This window comes from Capricornis sumatraensis, chromosome 10 (assembly GCF_032405125.1).
Source record: "Capricornis sumatraensis isolate serow.1 chromosome 10, serow.2, whole genome shotgun sequence".
Classification (NCBI taxonomy): Eukaryota; Metazoa; Chordata; class Mammalia; order Artiodactyla; family Bovidae; genus Capricornis; species Capricornis sumatraensis.
The window spans coordinates 95884557-95896568 of NC_091078.1; the positions used below are offsets into that span (position 1 = coordinate 95884557).

The window sequence follows — 12012 nt, forward strand, 5'->3', positions numbered from 1 at the left end:
CTGCGATCCACCTGGGGCTATGGGTTTGGGGAAGTGTCTGAACTTGGCTGGGACCCTGCAGAAGGCAGAGCAGGTTGCGGCCACCCCTGGCCTGGGTCAGGCCCAGCCTCGGGCTCTGCCCAGACCCGCGACCCTCCCCGCCCCGCGGCGGCCGTGCACTGCGGACTACATTTCCCATAATGCACACCAGGGGCGGGCAGGGCCAGGCCCAGCGACGGGAGCCGGGCCTCCGCCGCGAGAGGCCGGCGAATGCTGTCTTCCTGAACCGGCAATCGGCAAAGGGCGGTGGGAGGGAGTGGTGGCCTTCGCCGTGGCCATGTCTGCGTCCGCAGGGGGCCGTGGTCCTGCGAACCTGAGCCATCAGTCTGGGCCCGGCCGGATACCCATGCCCTCCCGGGGGTCCGGCAGAGGGCAGTGACCGGCAATCTCTGTGTTCTCTCCCTACCCCCTTCCCCGAGAAACAGGTGAGTCCGACTGCCAACCCACGTGGCCTGGGGGCGCCGAGAGACTGGAGAGCTGTCATCTTTGGAGGGAGGGGCTTGAAGACGGGGCCCCTACCGTCTACGTTGCTATTTGCGGTAGGAGGACTGGGTCTCTCTAGGGTCCCTTAGCCGGTTCCCAGCTGGGGAATACAAAAGCGAGGCCTGGAGCTCTTCCTTTGGCTGGCAGGGCAAAGTCCTATAGCGGGCAGTGCCCAAGGAGTACCCGCCCACACTTAACGCACACAGATTCGGCCGGGCAGAGTACTCTCAAAGATTGGCAGAGGTTGACTGTGGGGTGAGCAGGCAGCTCCTGAAGGTGTCTTGCGGCTTGGGACTTTGCTCTCAAAGGTGCCCTGGCTCAGATAACCAAGCTGCCTCTTGTACCTGGTGAACCACCCCTTTCTGGACTTGAGTTTGCTGCGGGAGGGTGAGCAGCCTTTGTCAGAGAGGGGAGTGGCCACCACCAGTGGCAAGTACCAGGCTATAGTCTCACCACAGAGTAGCTATCCTGCTGAAGCAGCTACAGCAGAACCTGACCTGGACCCTGTCTGCCACACATCCAAGCACCCTGGCACCATTGTCCCAGACAGCCCGCTTCCCAAGCATCAAGGCAGATTAGGGCACTATCTAAGCAGGAAGAGGGAGCAAGAGTGCTAGGGAGCCAATAGGGAGGGGTTCTTGCCAGGCCCTCCCACTCTCCAGACCAGGCACCTAGAAGAGGGAGGCATACCGGAAGGGCTCATTGAGCTAACTTGTTTGGTGACATTGCTCAAAGGCACAGCAGACCACTTCTGGGGAAAAGAGCAAGCCCTGGGGGCTTCTGGAGAGGCCGCCAGAGAAGGGGCCCCACGGGAGGCTCTGGGACTGGTTCCAAAAGACCTCTCTTGTTTAACTGCTTCAGCCACCCAGGAGCTTCTGCCACACAGGTTATGGATCCAATAGGGTTTGGGGGTGGGGTTTGCTGTGAGTCATTCACCCTCTCTGCCTAGTTTTTTCCCGTGTTAAGTGTCCAGAGAACTGTTTGTTTCTTCAGGGCTTTTGCCTGGATCCCCAGATTGGCCTTGGAGATCTTGAGGTACTGCATGATCTCAAGTGGTTGGGGAATTGTTCAGAATGAGGTGCACACTAGCCCCAGCCAGCTGACCCTGCCCTGACCCCATGCAGGTACCATGTTGAGTAGTACTCAGTTATGCTGGTATTCAGCTCAGTTACCTGAAGTCCAGTGGGGTCAGGGGGAAGTGGGGCCTCAGTACATTGGATAAGTGCTGTGGCCCTTGTTTGAGTCTTTGAGTCAGAGGCACAAGGCTACAGAGCGGGAGCATGTGGCAGAAAGGAGTTCAACTTGGGAGAGATTTCTGGGAGCAGCAGAGAACCAGTGGTCTGTCCTGCCACTTCAGGATGGAGAACCAGTGAGCCTGGAGGAACTCCCAACCCTAGGCCCAAAGGCATCTCTTTGTCCCTGCATCACAGATGGGTCATTTCAGGTCAGAGCCCACCTAGCTTCATGAGGTCAGAAGCACATTTCCCCAGGCCTGTTCACTGAAGGCCTGGCTCAGGATGAACAATCTCTAAGGACTAATTTATATTCCAGAGACCACTGGACCTGTATATAAGTACGGGTGCACACAGTCTGAATGTTAACTAAACATAATCATGATATGCTAAAGACGGCTGAGTGTGTACATGCCTACTCTGTCTCAGAGTAACCAAACTACATGCTTTATCTCATTTAATCCTCACACAACCCAGTGAATCAATGTTATCATCATCCTCATTTCATAGGTAAGAAAGCTGAGACTTTAAAATCAAGTCAGGTTAATCCTGGTCCCTCTGACTCCAGAGCCATTTTTTTCCCCGAACACTGAGGACAGATCTTCCCCACATGCTGGAGTCTCCTGAGGCTACGTGGGAGCTGGGTGTTTTTTGAGGATCTTTCACCTTCTCCCTTCCAAAGTTATTTATCTGACAAGTGTGAATTAAAATCCTCCTGCCTATGGAGCTGACATTTTGCTACAGCTCACAGGGTGACCTTCGATGTAGAAAAATAAAATAGGGCTAGGGAGATAAGAATCCAGGATATTCCAGGAAAGCCTCTCTGATAAGGTACCTCTTGAGCACCAACCTGAAGGAAATGACAGAGTGACTCATGTAGATATTTGCCCAAGTAGTGGAATAGGTGAGGTGGAGGGCAGGAGAAAAGCAGAGTGGTATGGTCCATGCAGAAAGTTCAGCAAGAGTGAAGTTCTGAAGTGAAAGAATACTCAGGAATTACGTTTACACTATACTGGTTGTTGCTGTTTAGTCACAAAATTGTGTCGGACTCTTTGTGACCCCCATGGACTATAGCCCACCAGGCTCCTCTGTCCATGGGATTTTCTAGGCAAGAACACTAGAGTGGGTTTCCATTTCTTTTTCCAGGCGATCTTCCCAACCCAGGGATAGCACCCGCATCTTCTGCATTGGCAGGCAGATTCTTTACTGCTGAGCCACCAGAGAAGCTACATTATACTTAAGGAAAGCCATGAAGTTGGGTTGAAGCAGAGCGAGTAGGGGCAAGAATAGGAGATGAGGTTGAAGAAGTAATTGGGGGTGGTGGTGTGGGGAAGCACGTGTGGTCAGTGGTTCTTGTATACCACTGTGAAGAAGCTGGCTTTCCCACTGGGTCAGGTATGACCGTTAAAGAGTTGTGAGCAAAGAAATTACATGGCCTGACTTCTGTTTCAAACCAATCACTTTATGTACTATGACAAGGACAGACTCTCCAAGGACAAGGACAGAAGTGGGGAGACTAGTTAGAAGCCCGTGGCAACCATCTGCCAGAGAGATTGTGTTGGCCTGAACCAGTGTGGTAGTGGTGGAGGTGATGAGACATGGTCAGATTCTGATTGCGGGTGGTTCCCCCTGAACATCAGTAATGTTTCATGAAAGTTGGACATTCTGTCCAGAATCAGTAACTTTGTATCTGTTGCCCACTTTTTTTGTGTGTCTTTTAACTTTTTTTTTTAATTGAAATACAGTCTATTGGTGATGGATAGGGAAGAAGGGAACACTGATGATCTGAGGGGGAGGCGACAGCTGCTGAAGCCATATGCTTGGGTAGGTGAGATGGGCTGGAGTGGAGGTGTTAGCCCTCAGTGGAGCCAGGATAGTTCATCTTCAGCAAGAAGAAGGAAGGCAGAGTCTGGCAGGTAAGGTGAGGTGGTGGTGGGCAGCTTGGAAGTTCTCTTTGCGACTTCAGTTTCCTCAGTGAATTAGAAGGAAGGTTCTCACTGATAGAGCTGAGAGTGAGCATGGGAGAAGATGATGGAAGCTTAAGAAGAGAGATGATGTGAAGATATCAACTAGGGGAGTGGGCAAGTGAGTACACATGGAAATGCGGGACATGTGCACTTAAAGCAGTGCTTCTGGACCCTCTCCTTAGTAAAAAGCATGTCCCAATCTATGTCTCCATCTACAGAGCCAGGTCCAAAAGCCCTGGCTCCCCCTCCACCTGCATCTGGACAGACTCATCTGTCTGCAGTCATTCTCTTTACACAGCAATGCAGACCCCACCCTGGCGTTTAAGTTAGCTTGTGGAATAATGGTCTACAGGGTTCCTGGTATGGGCTGTGTCTTCTTGCTCAAGACCTGGACATGCTCTAGTTGCCTTCCCATCCACTGCCCCAGGCTCGGTGGTGTTGCAGTGGCTGTTTTGGCCTGTTTTGGCTTGCTTCTCTTGGTCTCAGTTTCAAAGGAGACCTTTCTGGACGCCTCCCCAGGCTTCTGTTGAGGCCACACAGCTTCTTAATTACTCTGGCCTTTTGTCAAACAAGGTGGCCCACACCTTGGTCTTCTGGGCTCTGACCCTCACTGGGAACCATCACTCTTGATTGTCCTGGTGGACAGGCTTGGGTGGGCCTAGAAAATCCCCAAAGGTAGATGTTCTCCCAAATAAACTTCCTTTGAAGGTTACTCAAAACACACTCTGTGTAGGGTGATGCTGTTGGCCAGTGGTCCCCCGTCTTAGGCCGTGGTGCTCCAGGAGCAGTGTGGGAATGGCCATCAGGCCAGTCTCTGGCCCCTGCCTCCCTGTCAGTCTGTTCTGCACATTGAGCTTCTGTAAAAGATTAATTTGAAGAAAGGATCCCATGGCTTATCACAAAGATGACAAGAAGAAGGGCTTGAAAATCAGTTCTTTGGGTCAAGAGGGTGGTCAGAGAGAGAGGTCTGAGACACAGATAAGCTGAGGCTACACCAATGCTAGTGATGGTGACGCTGCCTCCCTAAAATCACTCTCTTCATGAACGTTTTTGAGCACCTACTTCATGCCAGGCTCGGGGTCATTTGCCCAAGGTGACAGAGCTAGTAAAGGGACAAGCCTCAGTTATTCCTTGCAGACTCTGCCCCAGGGCAGAGGCAGGGTCTCCTGTGCTCACACTGACACCAGCCCTGCCCAAGCCCTGGGCCTGCCTGCAGTGCCTGCCTCGTGAGTCCCTGGCTAATCTCTGCTGCCCTTCTAGCCCAGACAGTCAAATCTGTCTCCCCTAAAGGGTCAGTGCCTCAGATGGAACCTGTCTCCTGTCGATGGTATGTTGCCTGCCAAATGAAGACCCTTCAGCCTGTCATTCAGGGCCATAGAGGCTGAGCCTGAGTCCACCCAACTTCGTTATCCCTGACATCCACTCTCGGCCATATCCCCCTGACGCTGAGGCTGCGGGAGGGCTGAGAGATCAGGCTGCATCTGTCCCCGGTGTCCATCAAATGGGCACTGAGAACCCACAGTTTGTCCGCAGTTTGTTTTGACTGGAAAGGGGAGCCCTGGTGCCAGATTCAATAGATGCAAAATGCAAGTGGAAAAACAAGGCTCAGGCCTGAAGACAAGCCAGCTTGCTCTGAGTCACTTCTTTCTTAGCACTTAAATATCAAAAGGAACTGATCGGTCAACTCGAGTTTTGAATGGAGAAGTATTCTTGGTAGGATGTACAAGGGAAAATATCAGGATACAGAATGGTTTCAGCTCCAGCGCTTCTTTTCTGTCTCAACCTTGAGTGAGGTGCTTACACTCTCTCAGCCGCAGTTCCTTCACCTGTAAAGCTAGCCTGACAAGAGTGCCTCCTCAGAGGGGAGTGATAGGATTGGATAAAAATCCACATAAGCTTAGCATGCTATTGTGGCATTTAGGAGGGGTTAGCTGCTATTATCCCGCTCCAGTACTCTTGCCTGGAAAATCCCATGGATGGAGGAGCCTGGTAGGCTACAGTCCATGGGGTCGCTAAGAGTCGGACACGGCTGAGCGACTTCACTTTCACTTTTCACTTTTATGCATTGGAGAAGGAAATGGCAACCCACTCCAGTGTTCTTGCCTAGAGAATCCCAGGGACCGGGGAGCCTGGTGGGCTGCCATCTATGGGGTCACACAGAGTCGGACACGACTGAAGTGACTTAGCAGCAGCTGCTATTATCAGTTTGTAGATAAATAGATAACATTTTATCCACTCCAGTGTTCTTGCCTGGAGAATCCCAGGGACTGGGGAGCCTGGTGGGCTGCCGTCTCTGGGGTCGCACAGAGTCGGACACAATTGAAGCGACTTAGCAGCAGCAGCAGCAGATAACATTTTATATACATTGTTTTAAAAAAGAGTAGAGGGAATTCCCTAGCTGTCCAATGGTTAGGACTCCGTGCTTCCAGTGCAGGGGGCATGGGTTCGATCCCTGGCCAGGGTACTAGATCTCACATGCCACAGGGCATGGACAAATAAATAAATGTTTTTTTAATTAAAAATAATTTTAAAACCCTAGAAAGAAATATACTAAAATGTGAACAGTGAGAGATCCTGAATGGTGGGGCAGTGGTGATATTCCTTTCTATTTTTTTTTTTTCTATTTTCCAAGTTTTCTACAGTGAATAGATACCATGTGTTCTTCCTTTCATAATCATCAAAAGAAGAGCACGCTTTTTTCGAAGGGCATATTCAGAACCCATTCCCTAGAGGTCTGAATTACTTGGGTCCTGGTGAGGGGTACTTTTCTGTACTTAAGCACAGCTAATTGTGCCAGTGAGCCCTGCCACTAGCACCTTCCCCTCAATGATGCCTTTGTTTGCTCCACAGGAGAGCCCAAGGGATGGCCGCTGACATGCAGAGGAAGAGAAGCAGTGAAGGCCCTGATGGCATGTTGGCGCCTTCTAATGGGCAGAGTGTGGAGAGAGCAGAGAGCCCCACACCAGGACTGGCCCAGGGGATGGAGCCAGGTACAGGCAGGGTCCTCGGGCACCCCCAGCCAGCTCACAGCCAGAGCAGCCTCCTGGGCAGTCTCAATTCCCAGCCACTCTTTTGCTCCCACTCATTCATGCATGTGTTCACTCCCTCACTGGCTATTTGTCATGAGCTGGGGATACTGGAGGGATCCAGGCTCAGTCTGCCTCCGGCCTTCTTCTCCATGTTGTGCCATTCGCCCTGTGATGTCTGACTGCCCATGTGGGCCTTCCTCCTCTTTCCTGGGTCTACAGGTCCCTCCCTGGCTCCCTCTCCCTCCCTTAGCTCTCACCTTAAATGTCATCTCCTCACAAGAGAGGCCTGCTCTGACCACACTCTGTATAGAACACTAGTTTTATAGGGTTGTATTTGTGTGTGTAGGTATTGCCCATCTCTCTCATTCACAAGATTGGGAGCTCTTTGAGCACAGAGCTGTGGGTACCCGTGTTGTACCCTGATGGCTGGTACAGTGCTGAACTCATAATAGAGACTCAAAATGTAACTCTTAAACTCTTCTGTACCAAAAGAAAAACCTTAGTAAAGGAAGATCAACCTGGTCTCTGCCTTGGAGGAGCTGCAGGCTAGTGAGAGCATTCCACTGGATGGGGTTCAGAGCCATGGGTCCCTGCATGGGCTTGGGGAGGTATCTCCCAGGGAGAGAGATTCATTGAGCACAGTGGGTATTTCATGCAGGGTGAGGTACTGGGCACACAGCGATGGACAACCAGGTTCCTGCCCTTGAGGGGAAGTTCAACTGCAGTTGTGGAGAAGGGCGATAGCTGATGGGTGCCCCATGAGAAGTCAAGGAGGGGGTATATGATAGAGTGCTTGGGGCTAGGGGTCAGGTGACAGGGCCAACTAACATCTTTGCTGAGAGCTGAAGTGTGACGGGAGAGCTGGCCTGGGAAGAGGCGGGAGAAAGCCTTCCTGGCAGAGGGGACAGGAGATGCAAAGGCCCTGAGGTAGGGGAGGGTATTCAAAGAGCAGAGGGCGAGGGACTGTGAGATGAGAGTGAGAGGGACAGGCAGAAACCAGCCACCACCTCAGCCTGGAGGGATTTGGGTCTTATTCCCAGTGTGAGGAGACCAGTGAACTGTAAGTCACATGACTTGTAGCAGACTATAGCCGGAGGGAGCAGTGGCTGGCCTCATCACAACTGCCTCAGGCAGTCAAGCTAGAGCACTGTATGGGGCGCCATGCTGGTGAATCGGTCTGCCGGCAGGTACCACTCTAAGCTCCAGTGCTTTTGGCTGGCAGGTGCCGGACAGGAGGGTGCCATGTTCGTCCACGCCCGTTCCTACGAGGACCTGACTGAATCAGAGGATGGGGCGGCTTCTGGGGAGAGCCCCAAGGAGGGTGCCGGGGGTCCCCCACCTCTGGCTACAGACATGCGTCAGATCAGCCAGGACTTCAGTGAGTTGAGCACCCAGCTGACGGGTGTCGCCCGAGACCTGCAGGAGGAGATGCTTCCAGGAAGCTCTGAGGACTGGCCAGAGTGCCCAGGGGCAGCCAGGCGACCAGCCACAGAGCCCCCAAGGGATGGCGCTGGTGAAGGGGATGAGGAAGAGGCTGCCGAGGCCTGGCGCCGGCACCAGAAGCATGTCTTTGTGCTGAGCGAGGCAGGGAAGCCTGTGTACTCCCGCTACGGGTCCGAGGAGGCACTTTCCAGCACCATGGGCGTCATGGTGGCCCTGGTGTCCTTCCTAGAGGCTGACAAGAATGCCATCCGTTCCATCCATGCAGGTGAGCCCCTTGGAGGGGGTGCTGGGAGGTCTCCCTGGCGACACAGTTCATTCACAGCAGGTTTTGGACCCCCAGGGACTAGAGGGCTGGGATATACTGTGTGACCAAGTCCCTCCACCTCAGAGAGCCCCAGGTCCTCATCTGGGAACACAGGGAAACAACACTGACTGCCTCATAGAGCTGTTGTGAGGTTCAAAGGTGGCTTGCACATAGACTTTGCCCTTAGAGTAAGAAGCCTGGGGCAGTGACCAAAAAATCGCAGGTCTTGAGTCCACCCAGCTCTTGCCACTTAACTTAGCCCAAGAATGTGTGGGTTTTGTTTGTTTATTTGAGGGTTTTCTTTTAATTTTTTAAAAAAAATTTTCTTTCCGTTTTTTATGGCTTTTTTTTTCTATTTTTGTTTTAATTTATTAAAAAATAATTTTGGGGGGCACACTGTAGGGCATATGGGATCTTAGTTCCCCAACCAGAGATGGAACCCAAGTCCCCTGCAGTGGAAAGGCAGAGTCTTAACCACTGAACCACCAGGGAAGTCCCAAGAATGTGTAAACACACTGTCCTGAAGTGCCTCCCCAGTCTATGAAGCCGACCCCCTGGTAGCTCAGTCAGTAAGGAATCTGCCTGCAGTGCAGGAGACCTGGGTTGGATCCCTGAGTCAGGAAGATCCGCTGGAGAAGGAAATGGCAACCCACTCCAGTATTCTTGCCTGAAAAATCCTATGGACAGAGGAGCCTGGCGGGCTACAGTCCCTGGGGTCGCAAGAGTTGGACACACACACACACACACACACACACACACACACGTGCGCGAAAGTGACAGGCTCCAGCCGAGAAAGCGGGGCTCTGAGGGTGCTGGGCCAGGCCAATCCGGGAGGGCTTTCCCGGGAGAGGGGCTGACGCTGATGCCGCCTCCGTGCATCCACCCCACCAGATGGCTACAAGGTAGTGTTCGTGCGCCGGAGCCCGCTGGTGCTGGTGGCGGTGGCCCGCACGCGGCAGTCGGCGCAGGAACTGGCTCAGGAGCTGCTCTACATCTACTACCAGATCCTAAGCCTGCTTACGGGCGCGCAGCTGAGCCACATCTTCCAGCAGAAGCAGAACTATGACCTGCGGCGCCTGCTCTCAGGCTCCGAGCGCATCACGGACAACCTGCTTCAGCTCATGGCGCGAGACCCCAGTTTCCTGATGGGGGCGGCGCGCTGCCTGCCCTTGGCGGCGGCGGTGCGTGATGTGGTGAGTGCCAGCCTGCAGCAGGCACGCGCCCGCAGCCTGGTTTTCTCCATCTTGCTGGCGCGCAACCAGCTCGTGGCCCTCGTGCGCCGCAAGGACCAATTCCTGCATCCCATCGACCTGCACCTGCTCTTCAACCTCATAAGTTCCTCCTCGTCCTTCCGCGAGGGCGAGGCCTGGACGCCAGTGTGCCTGCCCAAATTCAACGCGGCTGGCTTCTTCCACGCACACATCTCTTACCTGGAGCCTGACACGGATCTCTGCCTGCTGCTTGTCTCCACCGACCGCGAGGACTTCTTTGCGGTCTCTGACTGCCGCCGTCGCTTTCAGGAGCGCCTGCGGAAGCGCGGAGCGCACCTGGCGCTCCGGGAGGCACTGCGTACGCCCTACTACAGTGTTGCCCAGGTGGGCGTCCCCGATCTGCGCCACTTCCTGTATAAGTCAAAGAGCTCAGGACTCTTCACCAGGTGAGGGCGGGCCTTGGGGACGCTGCTGGAGGGAGACAGGGGCGTGGGGAGAGGGCACCGGTTGGGCCTGAGCCCTTATGCAGTCCTGAAGCTGACCACCCCTCTGGAAAAGAGCCGACTTGCTTTGTCTGTCTGACTCTGACCCTAGGGAACCCCACCCCTTATCACCCTACTCCCCATCAGCCTAGACCTCTCTACTTCATTCATTTACCAGAAGGCATTGAAATACCCAATTCACCCAGGGAAGGAAGCTTGCACCAAGGTCTCCTGGGTTGCTGGCCCTGGAGCTACTCTGCCTTTGGGGTCAGTTTGGTCCAGCCGGCAGGCAGGACTCCTCCACCTCCTCCAACAGAAAGGCTGGGGCCCAATGAGGCCTCTTCTATCCTCCCGTTACCCCCTTTTTGGTCCGGAGGGTTCCCAACTCAGTTCTCCTCCTGTCCTGTCACTCTCTCTAGGACACCTAAACTCAGATTGGCTTCTCCACAGGGAGGTTCCCCAAAACTGCCATGAACTTGGGGGCGAGAGGAGAAGAGGGCTGCAGTCTGGGTGGACTCCCAGGCCTCCACCCCACCCCACCCCACCCCCACCCCTGTCCTGGGCAGTCTTCAGCAGGGAGGAGACAGTGGCTTGGTTGTGGGTGGGATGGCATCCGGAGGGTAGGCCACATGGTGGAGTCTCCCTGGCTAGGAATAGGCATTTCTGGATTTCCAGAGAAGCCAGTGGGAGTCATTCCTTTGCGAACCCACTCCCCCATCTCCAGCCCTGAGATTGAGGCCCCTTACGACAGTGAAGAGGAGCAGGAGCGGCTGCTGGGCCTCTACCAGTACCTGCATAGCCGCGCCCACAATGCCTCCCGCCCCCTGAAGACGATCTACTACACTGGCCCCAACGAGAACCTCCTGGCCTGGGTAAGGTGGCCGTGGGGTGGGCTGGGCTGCCTCGGGGTCCTGCGCAAGGTCCTTAGACCACCTGGATGACCACCCTGTGCCCCCTCCTCCAGGTGACAGGCGCCTTTGAGCTCTACATGTGCTACAGCCCACTGGGGACCAAGGCGTCGGCCGTCAGTGCCATCCATAAACTGATGCGCTGGATCCGCAAAGAGGAAGACCGCCTCTTCATCCTCACGCCCCTCACGTACTGATGAGAATGTGTGTGGGCGCAGCCCCCCTAGGCATACCGGGCTGTGGAAGCCGTGGGAGCCTCCAGGTGGCACTGGCCTCTCTGCTCCCCCTCCCCCTGCTGCAGCAGGCAGCAACTGTGGGGTGGTGTGTGCATTAAAGTGCTTTGGGGAAGACACTGAAGGGCCTTGTCCCTGATTCCTTCATTCACCCTCTCTCACTCACATACAAACCCTGGCTCCTCCTCCCTAAGCCCTGCCCGTGCTTCCCCATGTTCAGGGGCACATGCACATTTTTAAATAGAATTCTCTTATGATTTTATTTGATTTTATTATTTTAAAAAAATTTTATTGGAATATAGTTGCTTTAGCACATGCACATTTGAGCCTCTCTTTCCCCTCCTTTGCACAGCATCACATGTGCTCAGAGTCTGCCCCTGGGCTGGGCTGTTTTCATTCAGCAGGAGTCCTGCCACATGTAAAGAGTTCTCTGGGACCCCAGTGGCCTTCCCCCCCAACCCCCTGTGAAGCCTCACCCCCACCCCAGTCTGAGCCCCTGGTGTGTCCCCTGTCACTCTGGTGGGATCCCCAGTTGTGTGCCCCCAAAGACTACCCAACCACGTGGGAGCCCTGGTTGATGCTCTGCTTAAGGGGCTGCTGTTGTTCAGCAGGGGCTGTGCTGAGTGAGACAGGTACAGCCGAGAGGGGAGGGTCTGAGCCCTGGCATGGCTGGGAGCCCTT

The 12012-nt window shown here is 54.2% G+C and overlaps 1 protein-coding gene across 1 annotated transcript; it reads left to right on the plus strand.

Annotated features, from left to right (window-relative positions):
* The first annotated feature begins 304 nt into the window (after positions 1-304).
* On the plus strand, positions 305-11370 carry MON1A (MON1 homolog A, secretory trafficking associated). Its single transcript, XM_068982551.1, has 6 exons — positions 305-464; positions 6572-6711; positions 7973-8458; positions 9389-10154; positions 10915-11062; positions 11155-11370. The coding sequence occupies exons 2-6, from the start codon at positions 6585-6587 to the stop codon at positions 11293-11295; spliced, it is 1668 nt and encodes a 555-aa protein (XP_068838652.1). The 5' UTR covers positions 305-464; positions 6572-6584; the 3' UTR covers positions 11296-11370.
* The last annotated feature ends 642 nt before the right edge of the window (positions 11371-12012 follow it).